The sequence below is a fragment of the Mesoplodon densirostris genome, chromosome 4, assembly GCF_025265405.1.
Source record: "Mesoplodon densirostris isolate mMesDen1 chromosome 4, mMesDen1 primary haplotype, whole genome shotgun sequence".
NCBI lineage: Eukaryota > Metazoa > Chordata > Mammalia > Artiodactyla > Ziphiidae > Mesoplodon > Mesoplodon densirostris.
Genome location: NC_082664.1, coordinates 126005694 through 126031522, shown reverse-complemented (window position 1 = coordinate 126031522; position 25829 = coordinate 126005694). Strand labels below are relative to the sequence as shown.

The following is a 25829-nucleotide window of genomic DNA, read 5'->3' as shown; positions in this document are numbered from 1 at the left end:
CCCCACATGCCTAGAGCCCATGCTCCGAAACAAGAGAAGCCACTGCAATGAGAAGCCCGCACACCACAATGAAGAGTAGCCCCCGCTCGCCGCAACTAGAGAAAGCCGTGCGCAGCAACAAAGACCCAACACAGCCAAAAGTAAATAAGTAAATAAAATAAATAAATTTATATAAAAAAAGAAGCTATTAAAAATTAATAATAAAGATAGAAGTCCCTGAAACTTTAACCCACTATTCAGTCATTATGATGTATTATGTATATATATATATTTTTGGCTGCACCATGCAGCATGAGAGATCCTAGCTCCCCAGCCAGGGATTGAACCCATGCCCCCTGCAGCGTGCTGAGTCCCAACCACTGGACCGCCAGGGAAGTCCTATTACAATTTTTAAAAGTCAGATATAAAAGTTTGACATTATTGTTATGAATACCTAAAGTTTTGAAATTAAGAAATCTTATGCAGATACTTGTCCTTTGGTATCAGAAAGTCAATCTAAATAACTATTCTTATCTCCTGAACATTCTTTTCTACCTGGACTATTCCTGTTCTTAGAAATTACCTTTACCCAGATTATAACCTATACAGATTACGTGATACAACTCAGTTGGCCATGCTCATGCAGTGATCGTACACGGTGGTGTTGATTGGAAGGAGGCCAACATTTACTGAGCATCCCCATGTGGCATGTACTGAATTCAGCATATTACATGGATTTATTTACTCTTCAGACAACTCCATTAAGCATACATCTTGTTATTATTGTCTTCATTTTACAGATGAGGAAACCAAAGGTGAAGTAACTTTAGCCCAGATTCTCAGAGCTGGCAAGTAGTGACAGTCAAGATTTAATTAGGACACCAGCTTCTAGTTTCTGGTAGTAGCACATTAGGTTATTTGGACCAACTCTTCTGTTGAAAAATGCTAATTAAAATACTTTAAAAACCATCTCAAGTGCACTGAAGAGCTAAAACGACAACAGGGAACTCCCAGGACGGTTTTCAGATGGAAACCTGAAACAGAAGGGAAAGCAGAATGTCAGAGCACCAAAGTTACTTATTCCTGAGGACATTTGCCTGTACTACTACAGCTGTGAATGATATGGGGGCTCCCTTAAGACAGAGGGTCTTGGAGAAGATCTTCCCCATATTATGCTGGAAGCCTGAAGAGGCCCTCACCCCAGTATAAAAGCAAACCAGAGTTAAAGCTGCTCTTCCTCTCTGATCCCAGGGAACAAAAGAGAAGGCTTGGGCCTCCCTGGTGGCGCAAGTGGTTGAGAGTCCGCCTGCCGGTGCAGGGGATACGGGTTCGTGCCCCGGTCTGGGAGGATCCCATATGCCGCGGAGCGGCTGGGCCCGTGAGCCATGGCCGCTGAGCCTGCGCGTCCGGAGCCTGCGCGTCTGGAGCCTGTGCTCCGCAGCGGGGGAGGCCACAGCAGTGAGAGGCCCGCATACCGCAAAAAAAAAAAAAAAAAAAGAGAAGGCTTCTCAGAGCCAAGCAGAGCAGCAGGAGAATAAGGAAAAGGGAGAAAGTTGTGGCCATAGACTTAACTCTGGCACAGATTTGCACCCTGGATGTTTGTATATGTGACCTGAGTTAGAAAAGGAGCTTCATGCTGAGAATATTGTTTGAGGTGGGCACATCCACTTTAGGCCTCAGAGAACCTTTCCAAAAAATTTTTTGAAGAACAAAAACTAACAAGCAGCCAAAGAAAACTAGTCACACGAGGAAACAGAGCAACATGAAGGAAAAACAGTTGCAAGCAGACTTTAGATAAAAAATTTTAAGGGCTTCCCTGGTGGCGAGGTGGTTGAGAGTCCGCCTCCCGATGCAGGGGACACGGGTTCGTGCCCCGGTCTGGGAAGATCCCACATGCCGCGGAGCGGCTGGGCCCGTGAGCCATGGCCGCTGAGACTGTGCGTCCGGAGCCTGTGCTCCACAACGGGAGAGGCCGCAACAGTGAGAGGCCCGCGTACCGCAAAAAAAAAAAAAAAAAAATTTTTAAAGTGACATACTTGATTCGAGAAAGTCCCAAACAAAACTACTAGATAAAAATGAAAAACTCACTATTTGGTAGCATATTGAATGGAGCAGAAGAGAGACTTAGTGAACTGGAAAGTAGATTGAGTTAGAGCAGTGTGACTCCAGAATCCTTGTTTAACCAGTATGCCCTACTACCCACACAGTGATCTTGCCGGCTTTTAAAAAAAAAAATCCCCATTGTTTATGATACATACTTTTTGATTACATACTAACCTAAAGTATTTGTGCATACTTTGTTAATTTTCTGAGTAGCCTGAGCAGAAGTTCCTTTATGGGAAGAGGTAAGGGATGTACCTTGGTATCATCCTGCTTTTGACAAGTAAACCCTAGGGTACTGTGTTATAAATAGAGACAATTCTGGAATGAGTTAACTAAATATGGGCCCTGGGTAAATGCCCAGTCACAGCGGTAAGTGGAGGGGTGGAGTGTGCATGCCATCTTAGAGGCACTGCCCTTTTAGAATCCTCTGCTTACATATCATCACCACTCCTTACTGTTCTCATTAAGAACAGACCAGGGTTTTTCCCCTACACTTTAACTCCACTACAGGTGCTTCAGACAAGAGTCATGGTTTTCCGTTTATCAAGCTTTCCACACTAGTGACAAATGTCATGTCAGAAAGTAACTCAGCTTTTGCTTTTTAACAGAAAAATGTTCATCACAGATCTTCTCTCAGTAGTGTCGTACCTGGCCATTGGTTTGGTTTGGTTTGGTTTAGTTTGGTTTGGTTTTAGAGGGGAGAGGACAGAGCAGGCCACCTTGGCCTCAAGTGTGAGAACAGATTTGAATTGTGCAGCCTTAGGCCAACAAGTCCTGACTCTATACATTCAGAATGTATTGGGACTTATCTTGTACCTGTGTCAGTTTTAGCAACCTGGACATGTTTCCCAGTCCCTACGAATTCTTGAGGATACACCTGTAGAGCTGGCTGCCCACCTTTCACTCAGCATTTGTGCTTGAGTGCTGCATCACAACAGTAATCTCATTCTGTTAGCTTACTGTAAGAATAATTTCTCTAATGAGAAGTTGTTAGACTCTTGTCCTTAAGGAGTTCTCCTATTTGCCTTCTGATATCTGTGACCCTTATCATTTTTGCTAATTTTTCTTTTTAATTTAATTTTTCTGTGCTTTATTTTCACATTAAAGTTTACATTTGTTTTAGTAGTTCAGTGGGCAAATGTGATGATTATATTTAACCTTATTGTTGGTCTTGCACTTCTAGATGAAGTGCTGTATATTGATAACTGTCAGTTAGTGGATGAAGAAAGGGAGAGAGGACAGAAGGAGGAAGGCAACATTTGGTCATTTCTTTAACAATTCTAGAGGATTTTAGGATTTTCATGTTTGGTAGAAGTTCTTTTTTTTAAAAGACATTGTTTTTAAACTATTTTTTTAAGTTCTTATTTTTTGGCTGCATTGGTCTTCATTGCTGCGTGCTGGCTTTCTCTAGTTGCAGAGAGCGGGGCTACTCTTCATTGCATTGCACAGGCTTCTCATTGCAGTGGCTTCTCTTGTCACGGAACACAGGCTCTAGAGCACATGGGCTTCAGTAGATGAGTCTTGTGGGCTCAGTAGTTGTGGCTTGTGGGCTCTAGAGCGCAGGCTCAGTAGTTGTGGTGCACGGGCTTAGTTGCTCCGCGGCATGTGGGATCTTCCCGGACCAGGGATTGAACCTGTGTCCCCTGCATTGACAGGTGGATTCTTAACCACTGAGCCACCAAGGAAGTCCCTAGAAGTTCTTGATGGACGTGAATAACAATAATATGCAGGGAAGTTACATTAATAGAACACTCCAGGGAACTTAATGATTAGTTCATGCTTAAAACCAAATGTGCAGTAAATATGTATTGCATCCCTTCAGTCAGCACGCATTGATGGCACACCAGCTATGTGCCAGGCATGGTACTGGGTACAAGATGAGTAAGATACTCTCTTTGCCTCTTAGGAGAAACAGACTAGCAAATGGATGATTACAACACAATGCAATAAATTAATATGACAGATATGAATGACATTTTAAAGAAGTACAGAGGCAGGAATTCATAATTCTGCCTGAGGAGTGGAGGAAGTTTTCACCAAAAATGGTGGCCGTTGAACAGGGCCCATAGGATAAACATTCACTAAGCAGAGAAGAGGAAGGTAGATCGTCGTGTCTGCAGGAAACATTGATGTGTTAAGTGACTAGAGCTGAGTTTACCAAAGTTTCACCCAGAGAAATTACTTTTTAAAATGAAGATCCCCATATCTTGGGTCACAAATCAAGCCTTGGTAAATTTAAGAAAATTGAAATTGTATCAAGTATCTTTTCCGACCACAATGCTATGAGACTAGACATCAATTACAGGAAAAGATCTGTAAAAAATACAAACACATGGAGGCTAAACAATACAGTACTCAATAACAAAGTGATCACTGAAGAAATCAAAGAGGAAATCAAAAAATACCTAGAAACAAATGACAATGGAGACACGATGACCCAAAACCTATGGGACGCAGCAGAAGCAGTTCTAAGGGGGAAGTTTATAGCAATACAATCCCACCTTAAGAAACAGGAAACATCTCGAGTAAACAACCTGACCCTGCACCTAAAGCAATTAGAGAAAGAAGAACAAAAAACCCCCAAAGTTAGCAGAAGGAAAGAAATCATAAAGATCAGATCAGAAATAACTGAAAAAGAAATGAAGGAAACGATAGCAAAGATCAATAAAACTAAAAGCTGGTTCTTTGAGAAGATAAACAAAATTGACAAACCATTAGCCAGACTCATCAATAAAAAAAGGGAAAAGACTCAAATCAATAGAATTAGAAATGAAAAAGGAGAAGTAACAACTGACACTGCAGAAAAACAAAGGATCATGAGAGATTACTACAAGCAACTACATGCCAATAAAATGGACAACCTGGAAGAAATGGACAAATTCTTAGAAATGCACAACCTGCCAAGACTGAATCAGGAAGAAATAGAAAATATGAATAGACCAATCACAAGCACTGAAATCAAAACTGTGGTTAAAAATCTCCCAACAAACAAAAGCCCAGGACCAGATGGTTTCACAGGCGAATTCTATCAAACATTTAGAGAAGAGCTAACACCTATCCTTCTCAAACTCTTCCAAAAAATTTCAGAGGAAGGAACACTCCCAAACTCATTCTACGAGGCCACCATCACCTTGATACCAAAACCAGGCAAGGATGTCACAAAGAAAGAAAACTACAGGCCAATATCACTGATGAACATAGATGCAAAAATCCTCAACAAACTACTAGCAAACAGAATCCAACAGCACATTAAAAGGATCATACACCATGATGAAGTGGGGTTTATTCCAGGAATGCAAGGATTCTTCAATATGCGCAAATCAATCAATGTGATACACCATATTAACAAATTGAAGGAGAAAAACCATATGATCATCTCAATAGATGCAGAGAAAGCTTTCGACAAAATTCAACACCCATTTATGATAAAAACCATGCAGAAAGTAGGCATAGAGGGAACTTTCCTCAACATAATAAAGGCCATATATGACAAACCCACAGCCAACATCGTCCTCAACGGTGAAAAACTGAAACCATTTCCACTAAGATCAGGAACAAGACAAGGCTGCCCACTCTCACCACTCTTATTCAACTTAGTTTTGGAAGTTTTAGCCACAGGAATCAGAGAAGAAAATGAAATAAAAGGAATCCAAATCAGAAAAGAAGAAGTAAAGCTGTCACTGTTTGCAAATGACATGATACTATACATAGAGAATCCTAAAGATGCTACCAGAAAACTACTAGAGCTAATCAATGAATTTGGTAAAGTAGCAGGATACAAAATTAATGCACAGAAATCTCTGGCATTCCTGTACACTAATGATGAAAAATCTGAAAGTGAAATCAAGAAAACACTCCCATTTACCATTGCAACAAAAAGAATAAAATATCTAGGAATAAACCTACCTAAGGAGACAAAAGACCTGTATGCAGAAAATTATAAGACACTGATGAAAGAAATTAAAGATGATACAAATAGATGGAGAGATACACCATGCTCTTGGATTGGAAGAATCAATATTGTGAAAATGACTCTACTACCCAAAGCAATCTACAGATTCAATGCAATCCCTATCAAACTACCACTGACATTTTTCACAGAACTAGAACAAAAAATTTCAAAATTTGTTTGGAAAAACAAAAGACCCTGAATAGCCAAAGCAATCTTGAGAACAAAAAACGGAGCTGGAGGAATCAGGCTCCCTTACTTCAGACTCTACTACAAAGCTACGGTAATCAAGACAGTGTGGTACTGGCACAAAAACAGAAAGATAGATCAATGGAACAGGATAGAAAGCCCAGAGATAAACCCATGCACATATGGTCAACTTATCTTTGATAAAGGAGGCAGGAATGTACAGTGGAGAAAGGACAACCTCTTCAATAAGTGGTGCTGGGAAAACTGGACAGGGACATGTAAAAGTATGAGATTAGATCATTCCCTAACACCATACACAAAAATAAACTCAAAATGGATTAAAGACCTAAATGTAAGGCCAGACACTATCAAACTCTTAGAGGAAAACATAGGCAGAACACTCTATGACATAAATCACAGCAAGATCCTTTTGGACCCACCTCCTAGAGAAATGGAAATAAAAACAAAGATAAACCAATGGGACCTAATGAAACTTCAAAGCTTTTGCACAGCAAAGGAAACCATAAACAAGACCAAAAGACAACCCTCAGAATGGGAGAAAATATTTGCAAATGAAGCAACTGACAAAGGATTAATCTCCAAAATTTATAAGCAGCTCATGCAGCTCAATAGCAAAAAAACAAACAACCCAATCCAAAAATGGGCAGAAGACTTAAATAGGCATTTCTCCAAAGAAGATATACAGACTGCCAACAAACACATGAAAGAATGCTCAACATCATTAATCATTAGAGAAATGCAAATCAAAACTACAATGAGATATCATCTCACACCAGTCAGAATGGCCATCATCAAAAAATCTAGAAACAATAAATGCTGGAGAGGGTGTGGAGAAAAGGGAACACTCTTGCACTGCTGGTGGGAATGTGAATTGGTACAGCCACTATGGAGAACAGTATGGAGGTTCCTTAAAAAACTAATAATAGAACTACCATATGACCCAGCAATCCCACTACTAGGCGTATACCCTGAGAAAACCATAATTCAAAAAGAGACATGTACCAAAATGTTCATTGCAGCTCTATTCACAATAGCCCAGAGATGGAAACAACCTAAGTGTCCATCATTGGATGAATGGATAAAGAAGATGTGGCACATATATACAATGGAATATTACTCAGCCATAAAAAGAAACGAAACTGAGCTATTTGTAATGAGGTGGATAGACCTAGAGTCTGTCATACAGAGTGAAGTAAGTCAGAAAGAGAAAGACAAATACCGTATGCTAACACATATATATAGAATTTAAGAAAAAAAATGTCACGAAGAACCTAGGGGTAAAACAGGAATAAAGACACAGACCTACTTGAGAATGGACTTGAGGATATGGGGAGGGGGAAGGGTAAGCTGTGACAAAGCGAAAGAGAGGCATGGACATATATACAGTACCAAACGTAAGGTAGATAGTGGGAAGCAGCCGCATAGCACAGGGAGATCAGCTCGGTGCTTTGTGACCGCCTGGAGGGGTGGGATAGGGAGGATGGGAGGGAGAGAGGCACAGGAGGGAAGGGATGTGGGAACAGATGTATATGTATGACTGATTCACTTTGTTATAAAGCAGAAACAAACAAACAAATAAATAAATAAATAAAATGAAGATCCCCAGAGCCACCCCTAGAGATTCTGATACTGGAAGTTCATTTGCAATAAGCACCTCAGACAGTTCTGTAATGACTAGTCCAAGGCTGCATTTTGAGAAATACTGACAGATCGAGACTAGTGTGTGGCTCTTCTGACTTCTAGTTCTGGGGGCAGTTTGACACACAGGAAAGAACCCTGATTTTGCAGTTAGACGTACCTGGATTTGAATCCTGGCTGTGTACCTAAATAATACGCTTAATGCTAATCCATAGCTCTAGACTTTGGCAAGTCATCTAATCTTACTAAGCCTCCGTTTTTACATCTGTAAAATTAGGGCAATAATATTTGTAAGAGGACTTCCCTGGTAGTGCAGTGGTTAAGAATCCGCCTGCCATTGCAAGGGTCACGGGTTCAATCCCTGGTCCGGGAAGATCCCACATGCCGCGGAGCAACTAAGCCCGTGTGCCACAACCACTGAGCCTGTGCTCTAGAGCCCGTGAGCCACAACTACTGAAGCCCACACGCCTAGAGCCCATGCTCCACAACAAGAGAAGCCACCGCAATGAGAAGCCCACGCACCGCAACAAAGAGCAGTCCCCACTCGCCACAACTAGAGAAAGCCTGCGCTCAGCAACGAAGACCCAACACAGCCAAAAATACATAAATAAAATAAATTTAAAATAATAATATTTGTAAGATTGTTATGAAGTGTAGAGGATGCGAAGTATCTAGCCTAGTGTCTGGGACAAACTAGGTGATTATTAAATGATAGCTATTATTATCCTTTTCTAGGGGGTACAAATTAAATCTCTCTGTGCCTCATATTCCTTATCTGTTAAATGCGGATGATAATAGTACCAGTCTAGTATGGGTGTTTATGAGTCTGAAGTGAAATATGCATGAAAAGCACTTAGAACAGTGCCTGGCACATGGAAATTCTTCAATAAGTGCACAGAGTGATGAAGTCGTTGTTGATATTATGATGATGGCATTATTCCTGTAACTGGCTGGCCAGTTGCATATGAACGCATCCTATTATGTATTGATCTAACTAGAAATGGATAATGGGTTCATTCAGGTATGAGCAAGGACCTTGAAAAGTGGTGGTATGGGGGATTAGAAGATAAAAGAAAAAGTATTAGGGGATTGGAATGACCATATCTGTTAGCAGCTGGGAGAAATGGTCACATGACACTTGGGAAGAATTATTCTTGGTAGGAAAGGGGTTTTATAAATTAAAGAAATAAATAAAGGAAGGGAAATAAGACAATCCAATCTGCTACCTCAGGGTAGGGCTTTATGTAATTTTATGAAAAGTGGGGGAGAAGGCATTAAATACATTGAGATAGCCTCATAGGTGGGAGTGGGAAGTAGGTTACAAAGTTCCAGGTCCCAACTAAGCCAAGTCCCCAAGATGTAGGACTGTGCCAACTCACCTGAGAGTATCTGGCACACATCTTCTACACTCATGGTATATCCCCTGCTGGTGAGTGGTGGATGTCCATTTCTTCTGTCTGCAGTGGACCAGGCTGACCCTGACCCCAGTTACTCGTAAGGGCTCTCATGGAAACTTTTGAAGGATGATGGCTGTGGTGGCTTCCAAGAACTCCAGGGATGGTACAAAGAAGAGAATACTGCACGGGGGGCCAAGGGGTGTGAGTCATGATCCTAGCCCTGCCATGACTAGCTGTGTAACCTTGAGCAACCATTCCATCTCAGCAAAACCTCAGTTTCTCTTGTTCATTTGTTCCTGTGTTCGTTCAAAAGACTTCTGTGAAGTACCTTTCTGAATGCCAAATCCTGGGGGGATAGAGAGACCAGGCAGCACCCACTTCAGTATGCAATTATTCCTGTTGAAGTAGAGAGTGTGCAGGTAATTGTTAGACCAAGTATTTTCTACATATCTTGAATGGAGGACCAAGAGTCCCAAATGGACCATTTTAACTGTTCCTTGGTTTATATCAAAAAGAAACCCTGACAACTGGGATGAAATGTTGAGTAGTAGGTGAATCTGGGCAAAGGAAATATGGATGTTCTTTGTACTAGTCTTAATCTTTCAACTTTCCTATAAGTTTAATATTATTTCCAAATAAAAAATTTAAAATAACAGAATTCCTAGTGATTCAGACCCATCTCTCAAAATGCAAATAAGTGATAATATTATATAATGTGCTGTAATTTGTCACTCCACAACTAAGACCACTCACTGGATTTGGTCTGAGTTGAAGTCTCAGCTCATTTACTAGTTTAGGACTTGCCTAAATTATTTCACTAATATGAGCCTTCATTTTCTTTATAACAAAGTTTCCCTCATAGGATCTTTGTGAGGATTCAATGAGATTATATCCAATATACCTATATTACCTATACAGTTTCTATGTATTATCTATATAAAACACATACATATAAAATTGTTTTTCTTTTCATAATGTGCTGCGCAGATATTGATGGCTCTCTGCCTTAACTGAGCTCACATTAGCATATGTGTTTCCTGGAGTAGCTTACATCAACTCACAAGCTCCCTTCTGTTTTCTTACAGCCTGAAAGAATTTCAGGGGAGCAATATGGAATCCATTCTGATGTCTGGAGCTTAGGAATCTCTTTTATGGAGGTATGTTGTTTGGAAATAGATGCTTCTGTGTATATCTGTACTAATATGTTCTATCAGGAAGGATGAAGATTTTGAAAAACAGTGAAACCTCCACTGTGTTGTGTGTGTATGTAAACAGAGTTTAACTCACTAGTCCTTATTTTGATACCCTTGCATGGCTTGTGAGCTGACTATTCTAAAGTGTTATTTCTCACAGATCACCTGTGTAAAACTTACCTGGAGTGCTTCTTAAAAATACAGGTTCCTAGACTCCATCTAAAACCAATTAAATTCACATTTCTAAGAATCAGCATGATTAACATGTTCCCAGTGTGATCCTTATGCACACTAAATGTGGAGAACCTGTGTTTTGAAAGAGAAATTCTAGAAAAATTATGTGTGATAGTAGCCTTGTTGGAATGCATATATAACCTCCAGAGGTGATTACTTTATTAACAAGTACAGCCCTACTCATTTGGATGTATAATTTCTATATGTTTATTTAGAGAGAAAAAAAAAACACCTTGTTCCAGTAGGATCATATCATGTGTTGGGCGACAGGGTGTGATATGATTTGGAGGAGGTTAGGTGTATGCATTTAGCACAATTTTAATGTCTTTACTCTTTATAGCTGTGTTTAGAGTGGACTTTATCTTGATGTGCTACACGTAGCTCCACTAGAGGTCTGTGCTAAGATTTCTGTACAATGATCTTTGATCTATAAGGAAATGCATAGGATTTATATTAGAAGGACATCTGGCTCAGGGTGAATTACAGTAGTATAAAGTCTGGATAGTCACCAGTGCTTCAAGAATTGTATCTTATGTACATTGATTCAGATAAAGGAGGACTCTTTAAAAAGTAGAAAGAACTCCTTAAACAAGATCATGGATGAGTTGCATTCACAATTTCATCAACTTGTTTTCTTTTGGTCAAGTACTGTTTCTGTGATTTTTTCTTTTTTCTGTGATTTTTGTAATGCATGAATGCAGTTGAATTTCTAAGGAGATATCTTCAGACTCAATTCACTTGCACTACAGAAAGAAAGCAAAAATAAAGTATTCAGTGTTTATTAAACCATATTCTTCTGCTTCTTCATGAAAGAGAATCTAAGAGGAAATACAATATGTATGCATCAGCTGACAGGTTAGCAATACTGGTGGACAGATGCTCAGAACTAAGTTTCCCAACAGAATCCTGAAGGGCTTGTCCAATTAGCCTGTTTCAGGGAAAACTAGTACTTTTGATCTGTGGAGCTCAGCTCTTGCTATTATATAATTTCCCTTTGCATATTTTAAATCATCATCATTGAATGTATTTGGTAAAAGACCAGATATAGTGTAGAACATTTGAGAAGTTACATGGTGTAAAAATATGACTCGTAGGCTGGGAATGAAAGACCTGGATTGCAGGTCCAGCTTTGCTACTGCTTTTCTAGGTGGCCCTATGCAAACCACTGTCCCTCACAGTGGGTCTCAGTTTCTTCATCTCTAAAATAATGATCTCTAAGCCCCTTTCCAGACTAACATTCTGTGACTCTAAGCAGTCTGTTCTTGTCTTTCTTTAGCTTTCTGCAACAACTCTAGAATTGTGTGACTTAACAATATGCAGAGGCATAGCAATATTGTCAGACAGTGTAATAATAGATTTAAGATTTAGAGCATATTCACCATTCCCTTCCTTCCACATTCATTTCTTCATCCAGGTATTGAGCTCCTGCTATATCTACTAGATAGGCAGTGGGGTTATAGTAATGACGGACACTCCATTCTTGATTCTAATGGAGTTTTGCATTTGGTGAGGGGTGGGGCATTAAGTACAAAAAACAGAAGGAAAACTAAATATATAATTTGTCAGGCAGTGGTAAGTCCTAAGGGAAAAAATGAAGTGGAATAGTCCTTTCTGATAAAACAACCTTTGAGCAGAGACTGGAATGGTGTGAGGGGGCCATCAGGCAACAGCAGATACAAAGGTGCTAAGCTGGAGTGTGTTTGGCATGTTTAAGGAAAGCAGAGAGCCCCAGGTGACTAGAGTGGAGTTAGAAAGGGAAAAATGGGAAAAAATACAGTCAGAGAGGCAGCCAGGGGCCAGATCATATGCAGCCTTGTAGGCCATGGTAAGGACTTCAGATGTTACTCTGAGAGTAAATGATATGAGTTATATTTTCAGAGGATGATGGGGTGCTCAGTGGAGCACAGAATATAGAGGGGCAATCATGGAAACAGGGAGATCAGTTAAGATAGGTAGGTAGGTAAGTATATGAGTAGATGGATAGATAGATAGATGCTTAATAAATAGCACATACTTATATTGCATATTGACATATATGTCTGCCAGTATTTTGCTGGGTGCTAGGGATACAAAAGTAATAAAAAAAGACTGTCATTTAAGGAGCGAGATTGCCATTGATGTATTTGGGTTTTGTTGATCATGTTCATTTATCCTGGAGGTAAACTATTGAACGGTCTTCAGAAGACTGGAGAAAACAGACTCATTGACACTGTAAGATTGAGGAGGATTAAGGTGTAAGGAACAGTGTGAAAAAGTGTCATCATTGAGTGTGAGACACCTGAATGCCAGAAGGAGCGTGTTGGCTCATGTACTAAAGTGGAGGGTAGAAAAGGACCACTGGTCAGGAGTGAGGGCCAAGAAGGGTTAAGTGTTTCCCTGCTCACTGCATTTTAAAATGGTTGGTGAGGAGCCAGGTGTTAGATCAGAAGGGGGAGGAGATAGCCTTAGAGGATGTAAAGTGCAGTCTGATTATGATCATCAAAAAGGGTTGTTGAGCACCTCTTTGTGTGTGATGCTTAACTAAATGCTTTTGAAAGGGACTATGTGATCGTAGTCTCTGTATTCTGGGAGCTTCTGATCCACCAGACAGGCAAATGAGAACAGATGACCAAACACAGGTGGTGGAGTAGGTCTTTAGAGAGGAGAGTAAGGCCCCGGAATGTGTTATATACCAGATTCATTTGGGGTACAAGGTAACAAAAAATATGTGATAGGGAATGGGAGTCGGAGGTTTTGAGTCCATAGATAGGAAATTGTGTGTGATTCAATAATGAAGAGAACCCCAAGGTTCTTTTTTTTTTAGGAGCAGATGTGATGAGAACATTACCTGAAGAGAGTGGGAAGTTGGTCCAAAAAAGCACTGAAGAGCCAGTTTCTTCTTTGTTTTCACCACAGTGTTCTTGGAATAGATGTGGTAAATCCCGTTTAAAATCACTGGCGATTGAGAGAAGTGTGAATCTCAATAGCATTTTAAAATTCTGAGTAACAAATTGTGTTCTGAAACATAGTCACCATCTTCAAAGAAGAATTGCTTCTCTTCTGTTTATCCTCACTTTTAAAAGTGAAAGTTTCCCTTTCTAGGTACACACTCCAAAGAGTAGAAACTTTCATTTATTCAGTAATTACTATTTAAGCACTTACCACGTGCTAAGCCTTGGAGAGTGGAGCACACAAAGCTGAGAAAAGACTGCTTCTGATAGAGAAGACAGACACCTAAAGCCCAGAGCAGTGTGATAGCGTTGTTAGTAAAGATGTTTATGAAGTACTCTCAGCCACAAAGGTTGGGAGGGTGGCAGGTTTCTCAAAGGAGTTGACAGTTGAGCTGGGTTGTCTTGAAGGGAGTTGCCCCTGGGAGAAAGAAAGAAAAGATGGAGGAGCCCCTCCCACCCCCCAGCCCACTCTAAGGTGGATCTTTGTAAACCCTTCAGCAGAGAGCAAATGTCTAGGCATGCAAGGTCTACCTATTTGTGCGGATACCTTCCTCAAAGTGTTTTGAGTCAATCAGTTTATTCCCCTAGGGTACCGGGTGGTAAAAAAACAAATGGGATAAAAATATAGGAAACCGAGCAAAAGAAGTTTCCTGAAATTACACAAGAATCAAATAGAGACAAAATAGGAACCAGAGTTTTCTATCCCTTCTACCTCTACCTAGCACTCCCCCCACCAAATTCCATAAATTCCATAAAATCCCTGAGGTTTGGTGATGCAAGAGTTAGAAGGCTGCCTTCCTTGCTTTAAACTCCTAAAATACAAGGTTCACCCTTGTTTGCCTTCTTCATACTGCCCCTTCCCTTGTTAATGTGCTGTCACAGTCCCCACGGGGACTCATAACAAGGCCTCTCGCCACACTCTTTCATAAAAGATGATGCTGCGTGCAGCTAAAATGTGCCATTAAAAAAGTCACAGGTACATTTGTGCCTTAAGCAAAGAATCTTTAATATCAGACTATCTCCTTATCCAGGGACAGAACTGCCCCCATCTCCTCTCAATTCTGCATGAAGTGCTTCTTTTCCAGGATTTTGTCAGCTGTATATAGCATTTGGAGTTGGCAGAAGTAACATAAAGATGGAAATACCCTTAAGAAGGGAAAAAATGAGATTATTCAGCTTGACTAGAGCACAGCCGTTTTACTAGATGTAAAGATTTTGGCTCCTTTCTATGTTTTTTGTTTATGGTTTTTAGATCCTTAAATGTGTTGTAGTTCTCCTTATGTGGATTAGTTATAGAATGAAGTAAAGGTCAAAACCCACGTGGAATTAATTGCACTTCTTCCTTGAGCCTTCATAACAAGAATCAGTGTGAAAATGCAAAAAAAGAAGAGAAGAAAAAAGAAGCAAGAATCACCAACAAGAGTACAAAATTTCCGAACTAGGATAAACTGGGAAGATTAATCCTGCCCCAGAATATTTGTTTGACTCTTGTAGAAAGCTTGCACTGATTCAGTGGACTGGGTGATGTTTAGGACTATTCACCCTGGTTGCTGCTATTCAAGACTTCAGGGCTAAACTTTAAAATGAAAATGAGTGTGTACATAGTAAGGGCTTGTCTTACCAAGTTTGATGATTTTAATTTCTAGGGGTAAGGAGTACCTAAAACATTTTAGGGCAGAATTTCTTAATTTCACAGGCTGTGCATTGCTTCTCTCTTCTCCCATAGAATGAATGGCTTGAGGAGAAAGTCCCACTGTTGCTTCTTACTAATTAGTTAATCCATTCATATTCTTGTGTCATTCAAGTCACAACACAAATCTGTGGGAGAGAAGTAAGCACTATTATTTGGAAAAGTTGGATTTTTACGTTGGTCCTAATTGGGTCAAAAAAGGAAGTCAACACACGCCCTCCTCTAACCTTGTGTTTGCAGCACTCAGGAAGACACACACACATCTAAAAAAGCACCAGGTCAGTCTTGCAGTGTTCTTGTTCTCACTGAGTATGAGCTCTCCAAGTACATGTTCTGGTTTGTGATTCTCTTTGGCGGGCTATTGTAAGCCTTATTAAGGTCGGTGGTGAATAATCTGACAGGCTTTTCCACAGGAGTCAGACTGAAAGCCCTGTCTTTAGCGCATGCATTTTGCTCTTTTCACTTGGGTCCTCGCTCTTTCTGCCTTTGTTTGCCTCCTCTCTTCACCAGTCTCTTGAGTCCAAAGCGTAGAACAATCTGGCTCGATGCGCTTGGTTAATTGGAGTGTCATCTAGTCCTCTGAGACCCCTCTTCAGCGTGATCACTGTTTTACTGAAGTGGTTTGAATGATGTGTTAAATGATGAAAGCAAGGTCCATGGCTTAGAAAAATGTGTCTAGATAGGTGAAGAACACGTTCAGAGAGTCACACAAGGTCATTGTCATCAAAGTAGCACCATCTTCTAAAGATTTGATGGGTTCTGTTGTTTTGACAGAGTTATTCTTGTGAGCTTCAAAATTACCTTTACCAAGTTAAAAATATTCAAGGAATACTATGCTATTCACTCTACATGGAATATCATTTTCTTCTTCTCCCCAAGATACAATTTAAATACACATCCTTTATAACACCAACTCTGATCTCTCCAGCTGGAAGTAATTTCTTCTCCTTCTGACCTTCATCTACATCTTCCTTGTGGCATGTGCGTTTTCCACTTTGTATTATATTAATTTATAGCTATGTCATAGTTCCTTATGACAGGATTTAAATCTGATTCTCTCATAATCTCCTACACTCTCCGGCATAATTTCACTGCCCTAGTGAGTACTGAAGAAATCTTTGGGGCTCAGTTTTTTCATACTTCTGTAATGGTTTTAAAGCAGTTTCTGAAAGTAAAGATCAGAGTTAAAGTTTGACGAAGCCTTTACCATAAGTGCTCACAAACATTTGCTGAATAGATCATAAATGTTTTGCATGTGAAGAAGAGTTTTCTGTTTGCCAGAGTATCAGACCTAGATTCAAATTCCACTTCAGCCAGCATACACTATAGATCGTTGGATAAATCACTTAATCTCTAGGGGCCTTTAGATGGGAGCTCTGTTTCAGAGCTTCTGGAAAGGGCACAATGAGAAAATTAAGCCATTATCGCCTCTCTTTCAGAGGAATTACTTTTTGAAATGCTTACATATGGTTCAAAAAGCCTACTAATTTGGTTAAAGCATGGAATGCATGCGTTATCTTCCACTCTCACCTCAAACTCCACTAAAAATTACCGTGAAGGGATTTTTTTTTTTTTTAAGGCTTATTACCATAAAGAAAGGGAAAAGAGGGACTTCCCTGGCGGTACAGTGGTTAAGACTCTGCGCTTCCAATGCAGGGGGCACAGATTCGATCCCTGGTCGGGAAGCTAGGATCCCACATGCCTCATGGCGTGGCCAAAAATTTTTTTTAATTTTATTAAAAAAGGAAAGTAGACAACAGCAACCAAATTTTGAATGTGGGAAAACAGATGGACAACAGTACACAACTTAGCAGAACCGAGAGTGCTGAAATCCTAAGCCAGCAGTAGAGAAAGAAAGAAGCACCTGATTTCCTTTAAACTACCCAGAAGGCTCAGGAATTTGTGGTCCCAGGTATCTGGAACTAGGAGTAGAGGTGGGGCCAGAGAAGAGAATTGTCTTAAAGATGTCTGAGGGACTTCCCTGGTGGCGCAGTGGTCGGGAGTCCGCCTGCCAATGCAGGGGACACGGGTTCGTTCCCCGGTCCGGGAAGATCCCACATGCCACGGAGCGGCTGGGCCCGTGAGCCATGGCCGCTGAGCCTGCGCGTCCGGAGCCTGTGCTCTGCAGCGGGAGAGGCCGCAGCAGTGAGAGGCCCGCGTACAAAAAAAAAAAAAAAAAGATGGCTGAGAAACAGTTAAGCTGTTCCACCCACAGGTTCTTTGCCTAACTCAGCATGAGCAGACAGTCACCCCTCCCCAGCCCTAACACAAGACTGAGTAGAGGAGTTTCTCTGAGAATAAAATAAGTGATACCTGGCAGTGTAGAAGGCTGGGTCCCATTACTGAGTGCAGAGGCATTAAGTGAAAGTTTAGATTCTAAATGTGGAGACTCCCAGCCATCTTACCACACCCTGTACCTGGGACACTAGCAGCCAAGATTACTTTTCAGGAAGGATACTGGAGGAGACTTTCTTTAGGGAAATGTGACCAAGAGGCCTTAAAGATCCAGGCACTGGGAGTTTTCCAGGGAAACAGTCCAGCTAGATCGTGTTACCTCAGCCTACAGGCTCCACTCACAAGCACAGAGTTACTAGTCAGATTTGTAGTGCCTTACTCTTAGCAAAACATTTGAGGAAGGCTTTTAAGGTAAGAACAGAGACCTAAAATAACTGAAAAACAAAGCAATTTGGAGGGCTTGGACACTATGCAGGGGAGAAAAATTCATATGAACTATAATATTCTCAGAGGGATAGGAGAAAATGTTGCATCTAGGAAACAAGAACAAGCTGCTGTAACAAAGGAACTTTCAGATGACAACAACAAATAGAGTATTAAAAATTAGAGAACCAGGGACTTCCCAGGTGGCGCAGTGGTTAAGAATCTGCCTGCCAATGCAGGGGGCACGGGTTTGATCCCTGGTCCAGGAAGATCCCACATGCCACCAAGTAACTAATAAGCCCATGCTCCACAACTACTGAGCCTGCACTCTAGAGCCCGCGAGCCACAACTACTGAAGCCCATGCGCCTAGAGCCTGTGCTCCACAACATGAAGAGCAGCCACCACAATGAGAAGCCCATGTACTGCAACAAAGAGTAGCCCCCGCTCACCTCAACCAGAGAAAGCCTGCGTGCAGCAACAAAGACCCCCCCCAAAAAAAAAAAATTAGAGAACCAGGTTAGGAAGTCTAACGTAAAAAACAGAAGTTTCAGGAAGAAAGAACAGAGAAAACAAAGGGGAGGAAATCATCAATAGAAATGTTTCAATTTTAATTTTATAACATGAGAGAAATATTTGTATGTCATTTCAGATGGCCTTCTTCTTAGTATTTCTACAGAAGAAAAAAAAAAACCTAACTTTTCTAAATGACGTATGTCTGTGCTTTTGCCCAGAGAAAGTGAGTTTTTGTAGGAGAATAGAAAATTATTGAATTCTCTGTAGACATCTGTAATAGAATTGTCCCAAGGAAAATTTAGGGTAAAATGTACAAATAGTTGGGTGTAACTACCTTGTCTTATGGAACTGTGAAAAGCTGTTAACACATCTAATTTTTTTGATTTTACCTTTATACATACTGTTTAATGGATATTAGATAAGACTCATTAGATATCAAGAAAATGCAGTGTGATTTTCTACATTTACAAGCAAACACATAAAGTATAGTGAGCTGTGTAAAATGAAAATAAAAGTATTGAAAAAGTGGCATGGATCACCCAGCCCAGTACCTTTGACAGAAGTTTCTGGAGAAGTGTGGTGAAGAGTATGTAATTTTCTTTCTGTGATATATTTTCAGATATTAAGGCTATCATCCTAATCCTTGAACTGTTAAAGAGTTCACATTTTGCGTTAACCAGAAATGTTGATGCCACCACTTAAAATCAGTGTTATCTTGGCCAAGTCATTTTGCCACTCTAAGTGTCAGCCTCTTATCTGTGGAGCAAAGATAACATTAGAAGGCATTCCTCAAATATTTATTGAACACTTTTTATGTGCCAAATACTTTACTAGGTGCTGGGGACACATGGTAAATAAAATAGGTATGTTCCCTTTCCTTGTTGAACCTACAATGTAATGAAGGAGGCAGAAGATAAACAATAATAGTAAACACCTATGCTTTTGAGAGAAAGCAATTTCAGTATTCTAGGCTTTTTAATAAATACTTTCGTCTAACAGTAACAACTCCATTAAATTACTTTGAGAAGTAAGCTTCTCTTTGAAATAACATCTAGGTATTGGATGTTTACCAGGTGAAAAGAATTATGGAGCATTACCTAGACTTGGTTCCTGCCTCTAAATATACAGAAGAACCTATTCCCCGCTCTCCCTACCAAAAAAAAAAAGTTTCCAAAGACACAACTGTCTCTAGTGGATCTACAGCTGCAGCTTTGTTTGCCTTTCTAGCCCCTGGTGATTATGAACCTGGTCTGAGGGGTGACGGATGGCTCTGGATGCCCTCTAAGCAGCTGCTGTCAGCTTCTCTCGAGCATAAAAACTTGGCATTTGGTGTGCACCACTCAAATATTGATTTTTTTTCTCTTCTTCCTTTTTATAATTATTGTCAAGAACATGAGTGGACATTGAATCTTATTATAATATGTTATCTGCTGCTCCATCTAGTGAAATATCTTACCTGTTGATCAGAAGTTTCTGCTGAAAACCATCAGAAGGCAGAAGAATTAAAGCTGAAGGGTCCAAAGACAACGGAAATTTCAGTGGAAGGTTGTATAGGAAAGTGGGTAGGAGTGTGATTCTGGAATCCTTGTCATGGGCCTCCTTCCCTTCCACTGAAGAATATTGAGGAAAACAGCATGTAACAGTTCCAGTCACTCATTCCTCTGCTCACACTCCCCTTTCTGTAATTCTGTCTTAACTTGATTTTTTTTCTATTGTCATTTTTTGTCTAAAATTTTATATAACTTATTGCAAAAGGGAGCTGTTAGGGCTTCCCTGGTGGCGCAGTGGTTGAGAGTCCGCCTGCCGATGCAGGGGACATGGGTTCGTGCCCCGGTCCGGGAAGATCCCACATGCCGCGGAGCGGCTAGGCCCGTGAGCCATGGCCGCTGAGCCTGCGCGTCCGGAGCTTGTGCTCCGCAATGGGAGAGGCCACAACAGTGAGAGGCCCGCGTACCGCAAAAAAAAAAAAACAAAAACAAAAAGGAGCTGTTAAATGACCTTTGGCAGATGATGGATCGACTAGTTCAGCCTTTTGCAAGGTCTGTGAAGGGATCCAGCTGTCTCAGATTACCATGCCTAAATGTGCATTTTCCAAGGTTGTCAGTGATTGTAGTGAATGTGAAACTGGCAGACAAAGTGAAGTATTTCCCACTGAATGAGGCATTGTTGAGCTTGCTTTGTGCTCAGAGCTATCGTGAACAACCATGAGATTGACAAAACAAGATGGAACAGGTGCTAGCAGTCCCAGCTAAGCATTTTATTATTTTGATGGATTTCAGACTGATTTTAAAGTTTTTCTAAGAGCACATGTCCAAATCGTGTATACACACAAACACACAAAATTTGGACTTTAAAAAAAAGAAAAAAAACATTAAATCAACAAAGTCTTCATATGAAGAATAAAGAAATAAAGAGAAGACAAAGCAGGCATTTGACAACCCATATTCCAGTGTTTGAAGGATTGTCAGTGGAGAGGCAAGCTGCTACTTTATGACTGACAGGCTGAACTTTCTGAAGCTAACGAAAAAACAAAAAACAAAAAGCCCATGGTTTTCTATTCAGTATAAAGAAGAGTTTTTTAATGGATAGATCCCTGCACCCTTCCTACTCAACAGTGCAGTCATCCTTTTAGAGGTAAAAAGATGCCCACATCCCTAGGGGCATTTAAGTAGTGACTGAATACTTGTCTCAGGTTTGTTTTTTTTTTAAGAAATATTTTGTAGAAGAGACAGGTATAAGGTTAGACAAGATGCAGTCATTTATTCATTTAGTCACTTAGCAGATTTTTGTTGAGTGCCCATTATGTGACAGGCACTGTGCTAGTCACTGGGGACATTGCTAGGAATGAAAGTGACAAAATCCCTGCTTTAATGGAGCCTACATTATAAAGAAGGGTGCTTGACAATAATAACTTTTTAGACAGAAATAAACAGCACCATATGATAGGAGTAACTGAGTGGTGTCGGGTTACTTTTGAGTGGAGATCTAAAAGATAAAAGGGGCCAGTGTTCTAGTGACATCTGTCAACTCTAACATTCTGAGTGTGATAATTTGAGGAACCGCTGCTGCTACCTTTGAGATACTGAGCAATAAAAACCACTGCTCATAGAGATCTATCAATACTCAAATCCAGTGACCTGAAATTAGCTTTAAAAATCCTCTCAGGGCTTCCCTGGTGGCTCAGTGGTTGAGAGTCCGCCTGCCGATGCAGGGGACGCGGGTTCGTCCCCTGGTCCGGGAAGATCCCACATGCCGTGGAGCAGCTGGGCCCGTGAGCCATGGCCGCTGAGCCTGTGCACCCGGAGCCTGTGCTCCGCAACGGGAGAGGCCACAACAGTGAGAGGCCCGCGTACCGAAAAAAAAAAAAAAAAAAAAAAACCCTCTCAAAGATCCTACAGACTATTTTCCATACTTTGGTTCTGAACTGAATAATAATAACTTTAACATTTTTTTAGCATTTAATTAGAAAAATCTTTTGCACTCCTTATCTTGTATTTAGAGACTAGAGTGTTTTTTTAACTAGAAGAGAGACATTAGAACTTGTTAAATCAGATCCCTCCTCCTACTAGTGAGGAAGCTCGGGTCCAGAGAAGGGAAGGACTGTGCCCACAGGTACAGCATAAGCTTGGACTGTGCAGATGAGGACTGGCAGCTGGGACCTCTGATGTGAAGTGGAGTGTGCTTTCCTCTATTCCTTGCTGTTGACATCTTCTTGCTCAGTGTCATTCTAGAAGGGTGACAACACTTTATGTGTACATAACACTTTACAAAACCATTTGATATTCATTATCTCATTTAAGCTTCTCCCCACTGTGATGGAAATGACCAAAAAATCAGTAATTTAAGGTACCCAAGATTATTCCACCAACTTTGATCTATAAGCATTAAAGTTCCCATTTTGCAAATAAGGAAACTGAGATCCAGAGAAATTAAAGGACTTTTCCAGAAAGGTTAGGTGACTAGACCAGGGAGCTGCAGTTAAATGTCTGACTCTGGATGAAAGTCTGCTTCTTCTACTATGCTGTAGAAAAGAAGTAGAGCAGTAGTTTGAAAAAAAGGAGGGAGAAATGGTAACTGTAAATGAGCAGGAAATCAGATAAAGGGAAAGACTGGTTTATTGTGACTCTGCTCATAGTCAACACTACTTTTCACAGGATTGCTACCTACACTCTCCCTATAGTTGCTTCAGCTTTACTGTATTTTTTTAAATAGATTTATTTATTTATTTATTTATTTTTGGCTGCGTTGGCTCTTCGTTGCTGTGCGTGGGCTTCCTCTAGTTGCGGTGAGTGGGGGCCACTCTTTGTTGCAGTGTGCGGGCTTCTCATTGCGGTGGCTTCTCTTTGTTGCTGAGCACGGGCTTTAGGTGTGCGGGCCTCAGCAGCTGTGGTTCACGGGCTCTAGAGCACAGGCTCAGCAGTTGTGGTGCACGGGCTTAGTTGCTCCGTGGCATGTGGGATCTCCCTGGACCAGGGCTCAAACCTGTGTCCCCTGCACTGGCAGGCGGATTCCCAACCACTGCGCCACCAGGGAAGCCCAGCTTTACTGTATTTTGAAATGTACAATTGCTGTTGTTTTTCAGAAGTTAAGACCTAGTTTATTTTTTTTTAAGAAACACAAAAATTAACCTAATCTCCAGTATGTCTGCTATAATAATATGGAAGCAGGTAGATGAGAGTTCCATCTAATCAGTAAACATTTATGTAGTGCTGCCTTGTGTTGGCAGTGGGGATACAAACTTTGCCCTCAGGAGCTCCTTGACTAGAAGGGAGAAAGATAAGTAAAAGTGCAGTGGAAAAGTGCATAGGACTGGGCAGATGAGTGGGAGGGCTGACATCAATGTCAAGGATAGCATTTCAGTTATCTATTACTCTTAATAAATTATCCAACATTAATAGCTTAAAATAACCATTTAGTTTTTTCTCAGGATTCTGTGGGTGGTGAGGGTGTAGTCAGATGGTGGTTAAGAAGGGAAATCCAAGATGACTTCACCTGCATGCATGGAGTCTTGGTGTGGGGATGGCCACTCCATACCTCTCCCTTCCTTTCTTCCGTCCCCCCCTCTCTCAGGAGCAGCAACACACAGAGAGGCCAGAAGTGTGAGCATATTACCTGATTATGACTCTCTTGAGTTTGAAATGTCTGGAAATACAAGTGTGTCTTAGACTGTGCTCGATAGACTATACCCCAGCACTGATGTTTTCTCAGATACCTGTAGCTACATGACTCCAGTGAGCAGTTTAGAAATGGAGGACACCCCACCAAGCTAGGTCTGTAGGGGCTGTTATCAGGATTAAAGCCACCCACTGTTAGAGCACACAGGTCAGCGTTATACAAACATACTGAAAGAGTGTCATTTCTTAATTCTTACTGTAAAGATGAAAATGGTTATTGAATTAAGCACATGAGATGGATTTGGGGGCAGTTAACTCTAATCTTCTCCCTTCTTGTACCCCTTCAGTCTTTAACAAGAAATAAGCCATCTAAATTAATCATAATGCTGAAGTATGTGAAAGTGATTATTCTAAGCAGTGAAGTATGGGTAAGAGGGCCTTGCCAGTTAAAACAGCCCCTAATACTGAAAAGTTTGTATACTATGTTTATTAAAGTATTGTAGCTTTAATAGTAGAAGCAACCAAGCCATGCAGCACCAAGTTGACCAAGCTCTAGGAGACATCACCATCAGGATGTATATCATAATCAACAAATGCTCATCATCAGCCTACTGCAAAATACTATTTCTGGTGTCATGGAGAGCATATGTTTATGTTTATGTTATGTTTAAGTTTATGACTTAGAGTTTGCCCTTAAACAAGTGAAATTTACCGGCATTAGAGATACAGGAAGATAGTTACCAGGTGGGATGTGATACACTGCCCAGTGAATGGTATGAACAGGGAGGGTATGGAATTTGTCCTCAAAATTGTTTTCTGGGACTAACTCCCAACAGAAGAGGAGGAATAATTTGAAACAAACTCTGAAAGGATAGGTAGCTTGGAGTCATCTATTCATCCATTACACTGTCTCAGATTCCACCTAGGAAAACCACCCTTAGTATTGCATTTTGAGTTGTTCAAAATTTGAAGAACATTTATTTTTCTATTAGAAAAGTAAAAAGTCTGCTTTCATCCATCATGACTGAACTTTATCTCTCTTTAATCTCTTTATCTCTCTTTAATTCAGAGTCTCTCACTGAATTTCCTCTCAAGGCACAGAACACCATCAAAAGAGACCTTTGCAGTTGTTTCTAAGTGACTTTTAGAAATTCAGTTATATACCCAGATATTATTTAATTAGCATTGCTCTGAGTGAAGCTACTGATGGAAATCAACTTGAAACACTTAGAATGTCTTCAAAGCTACAAAAGTGGGTCTATTTAAATGGAGGGTTAAGGGGGGTGCCTTTTATTTATTTTTTTATCAATTAACTGCCTCATATTTACTATGGCCTAGTTGAAGTTATATATTGCATTTAAAGCACAGTGTTCCACTAAAAAATTATTCAGAGTTTTTGATCTAATACAGTATAGACAGATTGATATATACACGCACACATTTACAAACACACGCACACACATATATACACACATATGCATACATATACATATATATGCATAAACACACACATATTCTTTTTTAAAGAGAAAAAAGAAAATGATGCAAGTGAAATAGCATTATGGGAGAGGAAGGAGAATTATGTTTTTTAGGACAGCAGGGTTAGAAAGACCAAGCAACATTTAAAGATTCAAAACAATAGCATTTAGCGTGAAATCTACTTTTTATCATCCTTACCCAGCCATCAGAATGAAGAAAGACAGTGTCCAGCTGTAGCAGTAGTTTGGTAGCAGGAGAATTAGAAGTAAAGGTACTAATGCCTGAGGGGTGGGTCATGAATTAATAATTGCTATGTGGCGGATGAGCCCCGTCAGAAGAGCTGAAAATGAGGAAGTTGCCTTGCAGAGCGCTATCAATCACTCAGTGACCATAACTTCCAGTAATTAGTGTATTTTATGGGCCTTTGCTTCAGTGGCTCGAAAGCACATATGCTCCAGTCACAGCTAAACTTTACCAGAGTAATATTCCAGGATGATTTATCCTCCTGCTGCGCTGGGATATAACCCTATATTAGGTGAAGATTGTGAACTAAGCTGCAATAAAGTGTAAGTTTAGGTACAGTTTGCCCAGGTTGAGACCTCAATGTATCATGCTTTTCAGCATGCATGGTTAGAGGACAGCAAGCAATCATTTTTAACAGTAAAACAAATAAAGCAATTAAAGGAACAGCATTAGGATATTGTACTTGTGAATTACTGTTGCCCTGGCCCCATTTAAGTG

General features: G+C 40.5%; 1 protein-coding gene across 4 annotated transcripts in view; it reads left to right on the top strand.

Annotated features, from left to right (window-relative positions):
* The window catches only part of MAP2K5 (mitogen-activated protein kinase kinase 5), a 262810-nt gene that overhangs the window by 149841 nt on the left and 87140 nt on the right, over positions 1 to 25829 (top strand). For all 4 annotated transcript variants that reach the window (XM_060097122.1, XM_060097121.1, XM_060097123.1 and 1 more), the window contains one exon: positions 10362 to 10433. In XM_060097122.1, coding sequence (XP_059953105.1) covers positions 10362 to 10433 — 72 coding nt within the window. The remainder of the gene's footprint in view (positions 1 to 10361; positions 10434 to 25829) is intronic.